Source organism: Leptonychotes weddellii, chromosome 15 (assembly GCF_054177405.1).
Source record: "Leptonychotes weddellii isolate Sample4059 chromosome 15, ASM5417740v2, whole genome shotgun sequence".
In the NCBI taxonomy this organism is placed as follows: domain Eukaryota; kingdom Metazoa; phylum Chordata; class Mammalia; order Carnivora; family Phocidae; genus Leptonychotes; species Leptonychotes weddellii.
Window position 1 is genome coordinate 7210646 of NC_138383.1, and position 19708 is coordinate 7230353.

General features: G+C 47.8%; 1 protein-coding gene across 6 annotated transcripts in view; it reads left to right on the forward strand.

Annotated features, from left to right (window-relative positions):
* The window catches only part of SLC39A11 (solute carrier family 39 member 11), a 265991-nt gene that overhangs the window by 70928 nt on the left and 175355 nt on the right, over nt 1-19708 (forward strand). For 5 of the 6 annotated variants that reach the window (XM_081804588.1, XM_081804587.1, XM_081804590.1 and 2 more), the window contains 2 exons: nt 148-266; nt 5183-5221. In XM_081804588.1, coding sequence (XP_081660714.1) covers nt 148-266; nt 5183-5221 — 158 coding nt within the window. Of the gene's footprint in view, nt 1-147; nt 267-5182; nt 5222-14065; nt 14168-19708 lie in introns of those variants that run through there. The other variant, XM_081804592.1, reaches the window with a different exon arrangement.

Here is a 19708-nt window from a genome sequence, read left to right on the forward strand (position 1 = left end):
TGGAGGGATGGCGTGGCCGAAAGGTGCATCGCACCGACCCAGATTACAGGCCAGCCCAGGTGGAGGGTGTTAGGACCCCTTAGCGCATGTGGGCGTCCCTGAAAGGGACTGTGGGTGGCTGACCCTCTCCTGTTCTTCTGCACACAGCCGTATCCAGCATGCTCCAAGGCCAAAGCTCTGTGCTCCAGGCGCTGCTGGGGACTTTATTCACATGGGGGCTGACGGCAGCCGGGGCAGCTCTCGTGTTCGTATTCTCTAGCGGACAGGTGAGTTGCTTTGCTTCGGTTCTGAGGTTTGGGGGCGGGCTGGGGGGTACTTTTAGCAAGCTGGAAAACCACAACCTTGGCCGGGTTGCAGACTCCTTCTTTCATGCCACTGGCCACACCTCCAGGTTGTAGGGGATGTTTGTTCTCTGTCCTGTTTTCTTCTGCTGCTCTCCCTACCAGGCCAGGAGGGCAGGTGTCTGCAGCTACTCCCCTCCCGGTGTGAAGGGAGTAGGAAGGGTTATTAAGTTATTAAGCCTCCTTTAGTCCCTGTGTGGTTTCTAGCTTCTGGCTAGTCTCCTTCAGGCCTGGTGCAAGTGCTCGGTTTGGTTGTTTAGCTGGCCTGGCTGGGGTGATGGCAGACCCTGGGGGGGAAGGAAGGGTATCTGTTCTCATTTATCCCATCTTTTCATTCCCTCCCCGGCCCGCTTTGGGATGAATACACACAGACTCATCTCCCCATGCCCCTGCTGACTCCCTTCCCACCCCTCACCCCTGCACATCCTCTACCCTTCCCCCCAGCACCCTCACTCACCCTTGTGCCTGCATGCCTCACCCCCACATACCCCATGGGCCCCTATATCCTGTCTCCGCACATTCTCCCTTCCCCATACTCTACACACGCCTACATACCCCACACATACTCCTATGCCCGACACATACTCCTATACCCCACACATACTCCTGTACCCCCATCCCTCCACATGCACACCCCAACCCTCCATATGTCTCCCACCCCGTACATCCCATATACCCTCACGTAGCCCACACACATATCTCACAGCCCCCGCACTCCCCACTCATCCCCCACAATACACACCACATACCCCACCCCACTCCTCCACAACCCCCACCTCCCTCACCTGCCTGAGATTCCTTTCCTTTCTCCAGCCCTTGACCCCCTCAGGCCATAGGCCTAGAGCGATGGATCCATCTGTGTCTTGAGGAATACAAAGTCCCTGCATTGTTCAGCAGGCAGCCTTAGAAATTGGTAGCAGTGATAAGCGAGTAAGGGATTTAAGATCCATTTAAACATGCTGTGAGCCGGATCTGGAAACGAAAACACAGTCTAGGAAGTTGGCAAGCCAGATGCTCTTGTGTTGGAGACCAGTAAGACAGGTATTTGATGTCACGTAAGATCCAACGTTCCCCCACCCCTCCGTGGGAGGTTTGGAGCCTATCAGAAACACAGAACTCAAGACACACAGCCTGGATCCCTGCTTGCTGTTGATAGGTAGTGAAAACTTTCGAAAGCCGGTCCCTGAATGAGAAACACGGAGGAGGCAGAGGAGAGGGCCACCAGGTCACGGAACCTTCTTCCTCCTTCATGACAGCCCAGCCATGCCATCTTTGTGCCCTTCTTGGGCAGAGAGGCCCATGGTTTTATCTTCCCCAGTTATTTTGCAATGAGGCAAGGCCTGAGCCGCACTGGGCTGGGCTGCCCTGTGGAGGGCTGGGGAAAAGGCAGCACCGTGGTGGGTGGGGCCCCGGAGCCCCATGTGGCCCTGGCCAATGCTGTGGGGGCTCTTCGGGAGGGAAGAGGTGCCTTCACTTCTTCACAGAGGTGCCCCCATCCCCTTTGGAGCCTCAGAGCCCCTAATTTGTCTCGTGTTAGTGTAACCACCGAGATCAGCAGGAGAAATTGCTGGAAACTTCTGTGTGCAAGGCATATTCCCCAAGACCACCACCACGTTTGGTGATTCACTAGAAGGATCCATGCCACTCAGCTTATAGTTGTACTCACGGCTAAGGTTTAACATTGGAAGGATCAGCAGGAGAAAGAGATAGGCGGAGTCTGGGGAAGTCTGGGCACAGGCTTCTGATGCTCCCTCCCTCCTGTGAGGGCCACACTCTGAGTTCTCCTTCCCCCAGAAACAAAAATACAGTAACACATGTGTGATTTGTCCACCCAGGGCACCCTTCAGAGCCTCAGCCTCTGACTATTCTACCTGGGGCTGGTCATGAAGGCGCTCTAGGCTGCTGAAATTCGAGACTTGAGGGAAGAAAGCAGGTGTCCCCTACCTGTCACCTTGTTTGGAAAACAGTGTAGGCACACTGACCCACCCTTACCAGCGAATGGAGGGAGCGGTTCAAGTCCCAAGTCCCCAGGAGCCAGCCAAGGACCAGCCTTGCAAGCAGGACCTTGCAAAGGGAGCAGGCTGGGAGGGCGGGGGTGGGGGGGGGTGGGGGGGGTGGGGGGGGTGGCAGCTACATTAACCCTTTCTGCACAGGAAGTGGGCGTGAGGAGCGGGAAGAGGCTTGCTGTTGGGAGAAAGGTGGCCCAAGACAGGAGACCCCAGAGATGTGCTCCGGCGCCCTGAGCTGACCTCCGTTTTCATTCGGCTAAGGGGGCGCTGCAACAAGGATCCCTTGGGGTGGTAGACACGCGGACTCTGCTCTCCACCGCTGCTCTCCGAAGTGGCTTCACTCAAAATTTGTTTTCCTTCTTTAAAATATATTTTAATTGTAGGAAGCTTGTAAAGAATGGAAAAGCTTAAAGATATAAAAAGTTTCTTTTTAAATTTATTTTTATTTATTTACTTTTTATTAGTTTCTGGGGTAGAATTTAGTGTTCCTCAGTGGCATAGAACTCCTAGGGCTCATTCCATCACGTGCCCTCCTTAATGCCCATCCCCCAGTTACCCCATCCCTCCCTGAACTCCCCTCCAGCAGCCCTCAGTTCGTTCCCTATAGTTAAGAGTCTCTTAGGTTTGCCTCCCTCTCAATTTTCATCTTATTTTATTTTTCCGTTCCTTCCCCTGTGTTCATATTTTGTTTCTTAAATTCCACATATAAGTGAAATCATATAGTATTTGTCTTACCCTGACTTACTTCGCTTAGCATAATACACTCTAGTTCTGTCCACGTTGTTGCAAATGATAAGATTTCATTCTTTTTGATGGATGAGTAGTATTCCATAGTGTATATAACCAAATAACCACACACACACACACACACACACACACACACACACCTCGCCCCCCACATCTTCTTTATTTATTCATCTGTCAGTGGACATCTGGGCTCTTTCCATAGTTTGGCTATTGTGGACGCTGCTGCTATAAACAATAAACAATAAAAAAAGTGTCTGATCCCACTTCTCAGAAAAAAAACCTGAACCTATTTGTTCAGATTTGTTCGGTTATATTTGAGTATACACAAATTTATGCCTGTTTCTTTACATGTTAGGGACCAAATGGTATGTAATGTTTTATAACCAGTTTTCCTCACTTGATATCACAAGCATTCCTCCTATATCCCTAAATGGCTTTTTGATGACTTTGATTATTTCAATCACTTGGGTTACTTAACTGGCTGTGTCATGTTCTGTCCTAAAGATGCATTATAGTTTAGCCGTTCCTCAACTGTTGGACAATTAGGTTATGTCCTTTTTTCTTGATTTTTTTTTTTTTTAGAAATACCTTTATGATGGACATAAACCTTTGAGCACGTATCTGATTAATCCCTTGAAATAAATGTCTAAAAGTGGAATCAAAGCTTTAGTGACATTTAAAAAAGTACATTTTTTCTCCTTTCAAGATCCAGATGAATGCTGGTAGAATAATGTTACCTGACTTCTTTATTAGATCTGTTCAGTTTGATTTAATTATTTGGTTAGGCCAGCTTTGCTCCTGTCATGGCATGCCTAGAGAAGAATGTCATTTGTGCGGCTGCCTGGAGTCAATCCTTTCCATCTACCCTGCAGCCACTCAGAGGAGGGAGAGGGCTGAGCCAGTGGTCCTAGCTACCCAGCGTCACTGGGAGTCTCAAGGGTTGGGACCATCAGCAACCCAGCATGCCTGTAACATGTCCATGTGGCTATAGATGATACCCCTAACGTAGACTATGAAGTTAAACAAATGTTTTTAAATTGAAATATAAAATGCATATAGAAAAGTGCATATTTTACAGCCTGATGATTTTTCATGGCTTCTATGAAACTAGTACTCAGCTCAAGAACTAGAACAGTACCAGCCCCCCAGCAGCCTTTCAGGCTCCTTTCCAGTCCCTACCCCCTCCCCCTGCCCCCCCGCCCCCCATCCCCCCCGCCTCCGCCCCCACCGACCTCCACTGCAAGGGCAGTCCCTCTCCTGGTCTCTGACAGCAGAGATTAGTTTTCTGTGTGTTTCTACATTATATAAATGCAGTAATCATATAGTATGTGCTCTTCTGTGTCTGGCTGATTCCACACTGTTTATTTTCCAGTTTACCCTGCCTGATTATGGGCTTCATTCATATATATATCGTGTGTGCTCTCATTGCCATGTGGCATTCTGTTGTATGAATACCTCCTAATTGATGTCTCCATTCTACTGTTGGTGGGCATTTGGGTAGCTTCTAGTTTGGCTCTCCCAAGTACTGCTGCTGAGAGCTTTTCTGTGCCTGTGTTTGGTGACTCCAAGTATGCGTTGCTGTTAGGTGATGATTTCACTGCTCAGGAGCGGCGCTGCTGGGTCATAGGGGACACCTATGTTCACTGCTAGTGGATGCTGCCAGCTCGTTTTTCCACTGTGGCTGTGCCATTTTGTACCCCCAGCTGCACCGTGGGAGAGTTTTGGTTGGCCCCCCGGTCCCCATGAACACTTGTCAATTTCCATCTTTTAGGCCAGCTACTTAATTAAGGTTTATAGTTATGATTCACAGGAGAGCCAGGTCGAAGGCAACGTATGGGCCAGTGGAAGCCAGGCGTCCCTGAAAAAACACTCTGATAGGCTGTGGGATGGATGGAAGGTTCAAACAATTTTTTTTTCCCTTGGTTCTTGGCCCACGTTATAAAGGCTCTGGTCCAGGCCTGCAGACAGGTTGGCAAACTCAGGCCCGGGCCAGTCTTTATTCGTGTAGCTCTCTGAGGTCTTATGGTTTCCTTTTATCCCCAGAAACATCCCTTAGAATTTGAAACATCTTGTTTATATTTTCAGAGGCGGATCTTGGATGGAAGTCTTGGCTTTGCTGCAGGGGTAAGTAACGTGTGGTAGGAGCGATGTAAACAGAGATGTGTTTATTCTGACATTTCTCTGCCAAGGGGGTATTTCTAGGCTCTCTCCATGCAACCCAGATGCATCTCTGTGGTCTCCAGGTCCCTTTTTATCTCTGCCCCTACTTATTGGCCAGCTTATTGAATGCCCCTGCCTCTGAGACCAGAAGGGAGGCTTGCTTGTTGGGCAGCTGTCTCAGCACTTGTGAAATAAGATGGTATTTAGGAAGGGCCTCAGGTTCTCCTTGGTGCTAATTAAATATTCTTTCTTTCACCTTCCCCTGAAAAATCCTTTTGTTACTGACATCTCCAAACATGTTAAAAAAAAAAAAAAATGGACAGAATCCCCTGTAGCCATCATTCAGCTTCAAGCATTACTGATTTGCTAATCGCATTTCTTCTGACTTCCCCCAACCTTCTTTTTTTTTTTTTTTTAAAGATTTTATTTATTTGACGGAGAGGCACAGCGAGAGAGGGAACACAAGCAGGGGGAGTGGGAGAGGGAGAAGCAGGCTTCCCGCTCAGCAGGGAGCCCGATGCGGGACTCGATCCCAGGACCCTGGGATCATGACCTGAGCCAAAGGCAGACGCTTAATGACTGAGCCACCCAGGTGCCCCTTCCCCCACCTTCTTGAGAGGTTGGAATATTTCGTAAAAGCAAATCCAAGACATCATGTAATTTTACCTGTAAATTCAATCCACATCTCTTAACTGAATGACTTTACTTTTTTTTTTTTAACAACATAATCCTCTTATCACACTTACCCAAATTAGCAATTCCTTATTGTAACCTAACACCCAGTCCACGTTCATACTGATTCCCACCATTTTTTTTTCAAAGGGGTCATCGAAAATTGTTTTGTTAGAATCGGCATCCGAACAAGATTTTCACATTGAATTTTTGTTATATCTTTCAGGGTCTTTTTATTCTTGAACAATCTCATTTTTTTTTTTTCCACTGTAGTAATTTGTTGGAGAAACTGGGTCATTTATACCCATAGAGTATTCCATGTTGTGAATTTGGCTATTTGGCTAATGGCTTCCTGGGGGGTGGGGGGCTGTCTCCCTTGTTCCCCAGGCCCCCCTGATCTCCTGTGAGCTGGGCATTAGACCCTGGGATTTGGTGACTTCAGAGCCTGTTTTCCAGGCATGAATGTGCCCTGGTGATGCCGCGTGTTCCGAGTGTGTCCGTCCCACCAGAAGTCATGTAACATGTGGTTTTCTCTCTTGGTTAATCAGGATGTGGTTCCTTTGTCCTGTTTGTACAGTCCTATGATCTGGGGTCTCCCGGAGGTCACCTAAGTCAGCAGCCATCAGACTGGGGTCCATGGACCTTCCAGAGTACACAGAGGTCTTCCGGGTGGCACACAGGGGAACGGATAGTGTTCACAAAATCCATTTCCAGGTCCTCGGCATCCGCAGGCTCTCTTTCTTAAAACCGCTCTGCCTGAGGATGCTCTGGCAGCCGGTTCCCCTTGCCCGCATTCCCTTACACGTTTGCTCTCCCCCGCTTTCCAAAAGAAAGACACACTCTTCCCTTATTACCTTGTCTCTGGGTGGCAAAATCTCCACGTGTAAGGGGGACCCTTGGGATGTTGTGCTGATGTGGAGAAAGTGAGTCCTCTCATCACTGATCACTGGGCACAAACCCTCCAGTGGTGCAGATGCTGTCTGGTCCTTTGACTGTGGATCTAATCCAATTGTTAGCACAGAGATCCTTAAAAGTAGTTTTCCTTGATGGACCACTCTGAGATTTGGGGCCTGTAATTTGGATAAAATTCAGAGAACAAAAGGACAGTATTGTAACAAAGTATCTATTTTTTCCCCATCCTCTTCTTTATGTGAACACATTTTCTTTTTGCTTACATTTAAAAAAGAAAAAGAAGAAAGAAAAGAAAAATAGAAATAAAATTGATTCCCAGCTGTCCCTGATTCTAGCGATGACCACTTAATATTTGTCCATGGATATATGAATGAATTGAAAAAACAAGGAAAAGGGCACATCCATGGAAATATGCATTTCCAAGAATATTTTGCTTTTTAATGCTTAACAATTATAAAACTGTATTATATTTTTGTGGTTAGAGATCTATTCCCTACCACTTATAGTTGTAATGGTAACTCAATCCAGGAAATTGTTACTTAAGCAGTTAGAGCCCTAGGCTTACATGGATTTTCCTAAAAATTAAATTATATTGCAAAGAAGTAGGGTAAAGAAATCAATAATAGACTTTCTAGCATAAAATATAAGTTGCTTTAGGAGAAATTCTGTGGGGAAATGGAATTGAAACAAATCTAGGAGAAAAAGGAATGATGTAAGTTTTTGGACTTTTGAAGAAGGGCTTGCTTGTGCTTTTTTGTGTGTTTAGAAAATAGCCTGTGAACAGAAGAGTACATAACATATGAACATACAGTGTAGTTTATATATATTTTTCAGTGGATAATGGTGGGAATCAAATCCCTCTGCCATTTAGATCCTAGCGGATACATTTAATTGACCGATGAAACAGTTTTATTTAAAGAAATCACTTTAGGCCAGAAATTACATCTTTTGCAACTCTTTAAACTCAAGATGAAAATATTTTAAATGTCAATTTTAAAAGAAGTGAGGAGGTACCTAGTCTTTAAAAATTCTTACAAGGGTTACATAGATACAGAGTTTGAAGAACTCTGTTCTGTGCTGTCTTTCTGCTTTTGACTAGGTATTTGTGTCTCCTGTTCTAGTTTGTTCTTTTTTTATTGTTTTTTTAAGATTTTATTTATGTATTTGAGATAGAGCGAGAGAAAGAGAGAGAGAAAGCGAGAGCACAAGCAGGGGGAGCGGCAGGCAGAGGGAGAAGCAGACTCCCCACTGAGCAGGGAGCCCGATGCGGGACTTGATCCCAGGACTCCACGATCATGACCTGAGCTGAAGGCAGATGCTTAATGACTGACCCACGCAGGTGTCCCTCAAGTTTGTTCTTTTAGGGCAAAAGCCACTGTAAGATTTACATAGCAAAAATCAAAAACCGATGTGAAACAAGAAAGGAAACCAGCAAAAGCAGAGGACAATAGTCTTCAGGACATGTCAGAATGAATTTGGGAGCATGAAACATGAACATTTAAGATGAAATCATCAGGCCAGTGTATTGTGGTCATTTAAGTATGAGGATCTAAAACAAAATAGTTTTACTTCTGATTTTTTTTTTAAATGATTTTATTTATTTATTTGACAGAGAGAGACACAGCGAGAGAGGGAACACAAGCAAGGGGGAGTGGGAGAGGGAGAAGCAGGCTTCCCGCCGAGCAGGGAGCCTGATGCGGGGCTCGATCCCAGGACCCTGGGATCATGACCTGAGCCAAAGGCAGACGCTTAACCGACTGAGCCACCCAGGTGCCCCTTTACTTCTGATTTTTAATGTAGTTGGTTAAAAAAAGAGATTCTAAAAATTATCTGTGTATGCACGCTGCTTCTTCTTCTCCTTCTTCTTCTCTTCCTCCTTCTCCTTTTTCTTCTTCTTAGCATTTTCTTTTCTGAAACTGACCTTGAGGTAGTTCCATAAGAGGAACTCCTGGAAGGTCAGCAGATACATGGAGAAAAGTAAAAGCATGATGTGGGAGACAGTTGAGGCTCAAACGCAGGAAATTTCAGTGGCCTTGGTGACTAGTAGTGAGTTCTCATAAATGCTTCCCCAAACTAGGGAAAAGGCAGTAGAGCCCCGGGGGCCTGAGCTATAATAACTGCTTGTAGTAATCATGGAATAATTTATAATGAATATGGCCATTCTGCTGGTTAGGACGGTAGTTCTCAACTGAGGGATGCTTTTACCCCCCGGGGGACATTTGGCATGTTTGGTTGTCAAAACTGATATCTAGTGGCTAAGGGCCAGGGATGCGCACCTAAACACCTTCTGGTGCCCAGGATGGCCCCCACCACAAAGAATTTTCCAGACTGACATGTCGGTGGTGCCATGCCAAGAAATCCAGGTCTAGAGCATTTTGATGTGTCCTCTCTAGTCACAGAGTGGAATGTGTAAAAAGACAGATGTATTTAAAGTTAGAAGAAGAAGGAGAAGGAGGAGAAAACCATCCTGCCACTCCCCCCTTGCTTCCCAGAGGTCGCCACTGTTAGCCCTGAGCAGATCCTTAGAGAACTTTTATCATGCACATACAAGGTATCTGGATAAACATGCCATAGTGCTTGGTATCCTTCAACACAGCTTTTGTATTTACTCTTCACAGCTCTGAGACACTTTGAATAAATATCTTGGAAAGGGAAAACTAGCAGGGCACCTGGCTGGCTCAGTCGGTGAAGCATCTGCCTTCAGCTCGGGTCATGATCTCAGGGTCCTGGGATCCAGCCCTGCATTGGGCTCCCTGCTAAACTGAGGGTCTGCTTCTCCCTCTCCCTCTGCCTCTGTCCCCCCACTTGTGCACGTGCTCTCTCTCTCAATTAAATAAATAAAATCTTAAAAGAAAAAACGAAAAGGGAAAACTAGCCATCAGCCAGTTGACTGGGGTCCCACTGTACCCAGCACAGATGTAACACATTTTCATGGGCAGCTGTGTATACGTTTATGTGTGTGCGCTGCTGCTTCTTCTCCTTCTTCTCCTTCTCCTTCTTCTTCTTCTTAGCATTTTCTTTTCTGAAATACGTATCTGGTATAATGCTGCAGTAACACATCTCTACAATATATAATTGTGCACTGAGAAAGGAGATTCCTAGAGTAAGGACATGTCATTTTAAATGTGCTTAGCGGGGGCGCCTGGGTGGCTCAGTTGGTTAAGCGACTGCCTTCAGCTCAGGTCATGATCCCAGGGTCCTGGGATCGAGTCCCGCATCGGGCTCCCTGCTCTGCAGGGAGCCTGCTTCTCCCTCTCCCACTCCCCCTGCTTGTGTTCCCTCTCTCACTGTGTCTCTGTCTGTCAAATAAATAAATAAAAAATCTTAAAAAAAAAAAATGTGCTTAGCGGGATATTTCACAGGTGGTTTTTTCTCATTAGTAGGGCCTTGGAAGCATTAATCACTTCTCCTTAAATGACTCCTCTTAGAATCCATTTTCCTTTTCTTCTTTTCCTCCTGACTCCTTAAATCACTCTTTAAGTCTTTAATAATCATTATCTTGTTCTTCTCAGTACCCATGTCTGCCCTTGATTCTTGCCTGAGGTGTGAACTTCATGGGGAGAAATGTTACCATTAAAAAAAAAAAAAGGCAGAAAGTGAAACCTAGAATATTACAACATTAAAGCAGGAAAAGATTATAGATGGTTATAATAACTAATATTTATCACGCCTTTTTTTTTTACAAGGTGCTCTGCTGAGCACTTCACATAGACCATCTAATTGAATTTTTGTAATGCTCTATGAGGTATACAGCAGGTACTGTTATTTACCACTTTACAGAGGAGGAATTAGGCATAGTGAGTGTAAATAAATCATTCTGGGTCCCAAGATGAGCAGAGTCAGGATTTGAACACACAGTCTGACTCTAGGGCTTCCGCTCTTAAACCACAGTGCCTCCCAGCTGAGGTCTGGTTCAGTTGCCTCTATTTACAGGCAGGAAACAAGTCCAGAGAGAGTAAATGACTTACCCAGAATCGAAAATTGCTAGATAGGGGTGGAGCTGGGACCGAACTCAGAAGAGAAGTCAGGGGCTGCCAGCATTTAGCTGTGTGACCTTGGGCAAGCTCCTTGGTCTTCCTGAACCTCAGTTGACTGCTGAGAGCTGGCACTGGGTTCATGAAGGGCTTCTTGGTTCTGCACCGTTAAAGGGGCAGGTTCCAGCGCTTGTTAGCATGTGTCCTTTGCTCGTAAGGCGACTGTGAAGCGTTGCGGTTAGTTTTGGTTCATCTACTCAACCTATTCAGTGGCAAATTTAAACATGCAATTGAATATCTTTTTATCTGAGTGCGAAAGAAGTCATTGTCCCAAAAGATAAACATTTAGATGAATTTGAAGAGGCCAGAACCTCCAGGGTCACCATTTTAATTTTCTTTGCCCAGGTCCTGATGTCTCTTTTTAGTGACACTTACATTAACTAGGAATCTCTGAATCAATATACATTTTCTCTCGAGGAAGAAGCACTTGTGTGGAATAAATAGGACCAGGAACCTGCAGAAGAGAGAGACAGCCTACCGATCAAGCAGCTTACTTGTAGGCACGAAGAGGCAATTTCATATCTATTATTTAATCCCATAGGGAGCTGGGTTCTTATGAAAGACGTGATTTTCTTAAGGAGATTTTGGATGAGTCTGTTTTTGTGCAGCACGTGGTGAATAATATTTTCTCCAAATAACTGGCTCCCTGTTGGAAGTTAATGACGCTCTCAGTGATGGCCTGGAGTCTGGAGGGATGCAGGTGACCAGCTGTTCTCCATTTCCGTGGAGAAATGGATGCGCAGAATGGACTCAATTTGTAGCATGAGGGATTCAGGGAGGAGGTTTCAGGTAATCCACTGGAAAGGTTTATTGTAGAGTAAATAGTAGGGAGAGAAGAGCCGGGTGTGGGGAGCAGCCATTGAATGGGGTTTTCAGAAATCCTAGCTTTCATGCTCCTGGCCCCACAGATCCCGGACTGTGTGTAGTAACTGCTTGATACCTTTTCTCCATCTTCCTGCCTGAGAGGTAGAGAGGCCTGATACGTCCTAATGGAGATTTTTCAATGTGAGGTCTTTTGGGCGACACTGAAATGGGCTGGGCCACAGCCAGTGTAACACAGGATGGCATGAGAGGAGCATGCAGACAGGCCCTGATGGGGCTCCTACCAGGAGCATTGCTCTCTGTTTCTCTGAGCCATGATTTTCCTCTTTATGAGGTTGAGAAGAATGGAGGGCCCCAGGATGACCCCTTGGGGATGTTGACCATGCTTGCACCTAGAGCAGACCCTGTCCCAGCATCATGTTGATTGGACAGACCACCTGGGAAGCATCAAGGCAGTTGTCCAGAGCAGAGCTCCTCTCTTAAATTTGCTTTTTCAAGCTTTGGGGAACTGAGGAGCCCCAGGGCCTCCTCGATCCTGTTCTCTGCAGGTTGTCTTGTTTTGCACTGAGATGCAATGACCGGGGAGGTGATGCTAGTCTGTTTTAGGATGAAGACCGCCATTGAGGTTGGTTCTCAGCCAAGAAGTGAGGAAGAATACCAGGTTGGCTTGATGGGGCTGGGAGCTACCTGCCCCTGGGGTCTCATTTGACCAGCTATACGTAGCATGGTGTGTAGAGAAAAATGTGGGGAAGGGCTCTTCTCTAACCAGGACTATTCCCAGCCTCCCTCCAGGTTCTTGGCACGGTTGGTAAGGGGCACCCACCACTCCTGCCACCAAAGATTCTTGCGTAGCGACGCTGCAAGACACGCTCAAACTCATGGTCAAGGGGTTGGGGCCCTGAAGGTTTGCATGATGAAGCATTTTATTATTTTATTATTTTTTTGGGGGGGGTGGGAAGGAACAGAGGGAGAGGGAGAGAGAATCTTAAGTAGGCTTCACGCCCAGCACCGAGCCCGATTCGGTGCTCGATCTCACGACCTTGAGATCAAGACCTGAGTCCAAATCAAGAGTCCGACGCTTCACTGAATGAGCCTCCCAGGTGTCCCACGAAGCATTCTATTTTTCAAGGACTCAGATGGCCAGTTTACAATGGGAAAACTTCTGTGTCTCGGCTGAGTGTTTTTAAACCTTGCCACGCACGGGCAGATGCCGGACGCACCACAGGGGACAGGCCTGACTTGTGACTTGGTGCTCCTGTGTTTCTTTCTTTCTTTTCTTTTCTTTTTCTTTTTAAGATTTTATTTATTTATTTGACAGAGACACAGCGAGAGAGGGAACACAAGTTGGGAAGAGGGAGAAGCAGGCTTCCCTCTGAGCAGGGAGCCTGATGCAGGGCTCGATCCCAGGACTCTGGGTTCATGACCTGAGCCCAAGGTAGAGGCTTAATGACTGAGCCACCCAGGAACCCCAAACAGCAATGTTTCTTGTGGGCATGAGGGCGATATGGTGGCAGGTCTGTCCCTTGGCCTTCCCTTCCTCTGGTGTGACATGTGCCGGCAGGATGAGGGCCTTCTTTCCTGGCACATCCTGACCTTGACTTGATGTTGGGAGGAAAGCCAAGTCTTGCTGCAGGAAGAGGGGTGGCCAGGTGAGGGAGGAAGAGAGGAGAAAGGGGAGAAAAGCACTCAGGAAGGAGACAGACCATCACTATTATTATTATTGTGCTTTTTCTTTTCAATTTCATGCTTCAGATTTCCTATGTCATTATAAACAGTGTGGGGGGGGCAATGATATACATTACCTTCTGTCTACGGTGATGGAAAGTAACAGCGTTTGTCTGCGTGGAGGAGCCTACATGTATTCTCCTGCCCCGCTAAGCAGCAGGTCTGTGTGGCTCCGAGGCCCGCCCAGAAGCCCCTGGATGGTTGCTTGGATTCTCCGGCTTCCCCACCTTCCCCACGTGCATCCTCAGGCTCCACTCACATGGCCTGGGAACCCCTGCATCCCTCTTGTCCCCTCTGCCCTTCCTTGCAGACCTGGGCCTTCTCTACAGATCTGGCCAGGCATTCTCATTGGGGAAGCCCTGTTCCTCTTTGTTTGGGGCTCCCTTCCCTGTTCCCATGAAGGGGGAGGTGAGAGTGTATGTAAATGACCAGCAGATTAAAAAGGGCTTTGAGATTGAGTTTCAGTAGTCAGGTGTGAATGGCCCAAAGACAATAAGTCTTACACATCTCCCTGCAGGAGCAGGTGAATGTATAATAGATATTCCTTTAAGATGATTGGCTCATTTGTCCTTCATCTGTTCGTTCATTCATTCATTCATTCATTCATTCATTCCGCATTGATAGAGGATCTGTTGTATTCCAGGCATTGTGCCAAGTGCTGAGGATTTGAAGAAGTGCTAGGAGGCGGTCTCTGTCTTTAAGGAAGTTATGATCTAGTGGAGAGGTGGGCACACTGCCTGTTTTTGTAAGTAGAGATTTATTGGAACCCAAACACGCTTGTTTGTTCACATTGTCTGTGGTGGCTTGTGCAGTATAATGGCCCAGTGAGGAACCACAACGGGGGCTGTGGTGCCTGCAAAGCCTGAAGTATTTACTATCTGGCCCTTTACAGAAGTTTGCCACGCCCCGGGTTAGTGTTGACGGTAGGGTTTTCTGAGGCCTGGTTGCAGTGCCAAGAGCCGGAGCAGGTGTCCACAGCTCTGTGTCCTGCAGGGCCCGGGCTGGCCATCTCAGAACATTCCTGACCAGGTGATCTCCTGGGAGAGCTGGGTTTTGCTGGGGCGGGGGGTGGGGGGAGGGGCCTGGCCTTGGCTTGTGAAATTGATGCTCCTGCTGCCCCTTAGCTGGGGTGGGCTTTTGAAGACTCTTCAGGGGGTGGCTTTGCAGGGAAGCATGGGGAATTACATGGACCATTTTGCTCTGATCTCCTTGTCACATAAGGCATGCTGTGTCAAGACAGATGGCTGAGGACAAAAGTGTGCAATTTGAGATTGTGAGCTAAAACGAGGTTTCCCAGCTCCAGTCAACCTCAAGTTGGCAACTGTCCTCAGCATCCATGGTCTAGCAGAGGGAGCTAACTTGGCCTCACATGCTGGGCAGTTCAGTTCCAAGGAGCTCTCTCTCTGGCTTTGGAGAAACTCCCTTCATTCTGATGCAGTGGTTCCCCTTGGGCTGCATGATAGAACCATCTGGAAAATTTTTAAAGGCCCAGTGCCCCTGACACAGCCTGGACTAATACATCCAAATCTCTGGGGCTGGGATGAGGCTTCAGTAGTTTCTTGAGCTCCCTTGGTGATCCAAGTGTGCAGCCCGCACCGAGGGGCCCTGTTCTAATGGGGACCACTGTGTAATGAAGGATGAACTGGTGTTTGGAAGCAGCAGACTCCTTTCAGAGGTTCCAAGTAGCTGTGGGGCTAAGAGTTCACCTGAGCCCATATGTGGGGTTGGGGCCCTGGTTTGAGGGCACTGGGTGTGGAGGATGGGGCCTTAGAACCTGGATGGGGGAACCCTGGGGTCCTACTGCCTTTGGTCCCCTGCTGCAGGCCTGCCTGCCGTGGGCTGCTGGGGTGGTCCACCCTGTGCTTGACAGTTGTCTTGGCCTCTAAGGCTGGTTGGTTTTGATACCAGCCTGGGTTGGAGGGGGCAGGTATACTCACAGCTATGTTTCCCAGTTGGTCAGGTGATACTGGACAGCTACCAGCTGGGAACTCAGGCTCTTCCTCTGGGCTCCTTGGCACATGCAAAAGAAAGACGCAGGGCTGGATCTTTGCTGCTTGGAGAACTTGAGCATGAGCTGAAATTCTCACTTGATGCACAGTCCTCCTTAGATCGCACTCTGTGTCTGAAAAGTCTCAGCACGGGCACGGCCTTCTGGGGGTTACCTCAGGCATCCCTGTGCCATCTGACAGGGCAATGTTTCACCAAACCCAGACAGCTGGTGGGAGTGTAGCTTGCTCCCCAAGACTTTTATGAAGCCAGTCTCCACTTTTTTTTTTTTTTTGGTAACCTAATTGAGTGTTTAGCTAGCTTGTTAGAAACTTATCCAACCTAAATGTCTTCTGCTGCAATATAAATAAGAGAGAGTCACTGACATCATTTTTCATAGACATCCTAGTACAAATCACATCACAAAGCATTTGCTGAGGGTCAGCTCTTTTGCAAGATACTCCAAGTACAAGGGATCGAAGTTAATATTGGTTAAGTCTTGTGCCTTAGCCTTTGCCTGCCAAGACCAAATCTCGATACATGTTATTAACACAAGTGCTTTGTGGAAAGCCTGCCGTGGGATGGCTCATGATTGCTTTTCGGGGGGGGCTCACTCACAAGAAGGGAGAAGAGCCAGTCATCAGAGCTTTGTCAAGGGCCTGTGCAATTTTAGAGATGGCCCAGACACGTGTTCTGCTTGCAGAATAACCATTAATTCCCTTCCTTCCTTGGGGAGTGGCTGCTTGGAAGGTGGGAACAGGGAGAGGATTGTCTTCAGGCCAATCCATCTACCAGTTAGTGAGCGCCTACTGTGTGGTGGGCATTGTGGGGGTATGTAAAGAAGCAAGATGCAATCCCGCCCTTCAAGGGGCTAAGCTTGGCTGGGTTCCTGTCACTGTGAGATGGGTCAGCATGTGGTTGTGCGAAGGTCATGTACACAATGAGATGGGAAGCCTCGGACAGGGAGGTTACTTCTAGTCGGGGAGTTAGGGGAGATTTCTTCAAGGATGAAATCCAGGTTGGAAAAATAAGTAGAGCTTGGGGATGGGCACGGAGCAGGGGAAGGAAGTGAATTGTGGGCAGAAAGAACAGCATATTGAAAGCATAGCCGTGGAAAACACAGGACTGTTGAAGGCATGGCAATTGGTTTGGTTGGAAGGTGATGGCTGAAACGTAGGTTGGGGCCCTGTGGAAGGGAGTCTGCGCTCTGTTCTCTATTTTTAAAAAAAAAAAAAAAGATTTTATTTATTTACTTGAGGGAGAGAGAGAGCACAAGCAGGGGGAGCAGGAAAGGGAGAGGGAGAAGCAGACTCCCTGCTGAGCAGGGAGCCCGACGTGGGGCTGCATTCGAGGACCCCGGGGATCATGACTGGAGCCAGAAGCAGATGCTCAACCGACTGAGCCACCCAGGCACCCCTGCGCTCTGTTCTTTCGATTGGTGGGGAAATCCTAGAGGTTTTTGAGAGGGTGAGGGGACCAGAGTTGTACTTTCAGGAAGTGCATTCTGTTGGTGGCAGAGAGCGTGGCCGTAGGGAGCGTGCAGGGGGAGGCCATGATAGAGAGGCAGATCCGAGCCTCTTGCATTACTTTAGATGATGCCTTGACCCCTTAGCACCTTGAATCAGGCAGAGGCAAGAGAGTTAGGAAGGGAGAGAGCAAAGGACGGTCCTGCTGGAGAACTGAGAGGACCTGGCAGCCCTCTGATTGTGCAGGTAGCCAGAGAGGATCAAGCCCATCACAGCTACTGTGTTCCTGGGGCTCCTTCCCCTGGGGCTGTTGGAGAATTTGCTGTTGCCTCCTGGCTTATGGGCTGAGTGAGGGGGACTCTGCCAGAAACAGAAGAGGTGGAGTTTACATCGGGCCTTTCTCATTTGAGTGGGTTTGTACTTTGGAATCTGTGTGGCGGGGTAGTCTCCATGGCAACCAGACACCTACAGCTAGTCGTACTGATGGTGATGCTTCCTTCTGCTCACTCTGCTTTTGACTAAGAGTAACTGAGACCCCCCCCCCCACCCCAAATAGTGGCTTCAACAAGGAAGACTCTCATGCAGAAGAAATTCAGAGACCGTGGCTGGAGTCCCCAGGGATCTAGGCTCCTTTTTCCACTCAGTGCTTTACCCCACAGGGAGGCCTTTGCCTTTCTGGCCCAAGGTAGCTGCTGGAGCTCAGGTCATCACATCCACCCTCCAGATGGTAGGTGGGTGGGAGATTCCCTGCAAGTCTTGCCTGACAGCTCCACTTGTAGCTCACCAGCCAGAACTTATTAGAAGACCCCATCTCTCTGCAAGGACGGCTAGGATACATGGTCTTTCAGCTGTGCTGCCATGTGCCCAGCCAGACAGTGGGATTCTGTTACTGAAGGATGGGGGAGAATAGAAACTGGAGCAGGCAGTTAGCCCTCCCATTGCAGAGAGAACTTTGAGCTCTAATGCTATTACGGATTTACCTTCTCTGTGTACATTTGGTATATATTCTTCTTTTAAATGAGCTGCATTATTCATTCTTTAACTAGTTTCCTTCAGAGTGGAGGAGTAAAACATGAACTTGGCAAGAGATTCAAGTAGTACAGAGGGTATGCAGTAAAAAAAAAGTCCCTCCATCTCTGTTATCAGCCAGGGCTTTGGAGGCCATGGATGATGAAAAATCTAGCTCAATCTGGCATAGGACAAAAAGAAATGTACTGGCCCATGCATTTAAAATACCAGGCATAGAACTTGACTCAGATAATACTGTTAGACTCTGTAGATCCAAAGATATCACCGGGGCCTGGGTTTTTCTGTTTCCTGGCCTTGTTCTTCCCTGTGTGGCTCCACTTTTGGATATTCTGTTGACATCCCCTCAGTCTCACATCCGAGGGGAGGAGGAGTCTTCCTTCCCCAGCTTAAATGGCCTTGGAATTGACTTTCATGGGCAGGGAGTCACTTGGGTTGTGTGCTCATCCCTGGACACAAACCGCCGTGGCCATGGGAATGTGGCGTGTTGATTGGCCAGGCCTGGGCGACCTGTCCACATCTACTGGCCTCCTCCTCCTCCCAGTAGATGAAAAGCAAAGACTAAAAATGATGAATAATGGGGGTGGGGGAGATGTTTCCTCTGAAGCAAAATCGAGGTGCTGTTGCCAAAGTAGGAGTAATGGAGGTTGGGTGGTCAGCATATAGCAAATGTGCCCACGTGCTTCAAGATACAGCAAACATCTCCCACACTCCTTGTGCCAGTTAGGAATCACCCCAAAACCTAGTGGCTTATGGCAACAACGATTTGTTATTTCTTATGATTCTGGGTTGGCGGGGCTCAGCTGGGTGGGTTCTTCTGGTCTTGCGTTGGGTCACTCACGAGGTGGGGTCTTCTGGTGGTGCAAATAGGCTGGAGGGTGCAGGAGGCCTTCCCTCACAGTTGTGGGCACTTGGTTCTACCTGTCCTCTGGGTCTCTGTCCCACATGGTGGTTCATGGGTCAGTAGGTGGAAACTGTAAGGCCTTGGAGGCCTAGACTCAGGAGCTTACACGAAATCTCTATTCATGTTTTATTGGCCAGAGCAAGTTGCAAGGCTCACCCAGATTCGAGGGTTCTTGGTGGCAGGAGCCTGCAAAATATCATGGCTCTGCTCCACCCTCTACCGCCTCACCATGCATGCAGAGGTGATGTCTGTTGATGGTCTACCCTCCCAGGATCAATATTCCTTTTCTGTTGCTGGCTGCCTTTTTGTTGCCATTTCTAGAAGTCCCTGGCCCCCAACGCTGGGTCTCCCTTTGTCTTATTTTCTCCATCCTGCTTCTCAGTTTCTCTTTGGGCATCACTCCCATCGAGTGAGAGGAAAGTCTCTTTCTAGGTTTTCATTCCATTTGCTAACAAACACCAAAGAAGACATCTGAAGACCCAGTGAAGCTTAATTCATGCTCATGCTCCATGGGTGGCAGAGAAGCAGAACCTTCACGGGCCCAGATTCGTCATGGGTGTGTTCTGGTCTCCTGAAAGTGTTTGGACTAGCTTCTCAGGACGAGGGCTACGCTGTTCTTGAAGCAAGAACTAGCATGGGTGAGGTGACGTTCTGTGGCTAACAGTAATGTACTCTCCCTGGAATCTTTTCTTGGGGACATGTGACCTTTTGAGAGCGGGTATGTCGACACTGTGGAATTGGAAGGGCCCGGGACAAATACCAGTTCTTCACTTACATTCCACGCCTCAGCATTGCTTGGCTTCCTTAACCTATATGACTTTGATTTTTTTTTTTTAAGGGTCAAAAAATTCCCTTTTAAATTCAGGCATCCATTCTACTCCGTCTTTCCAGGGGAGTCTCTGCC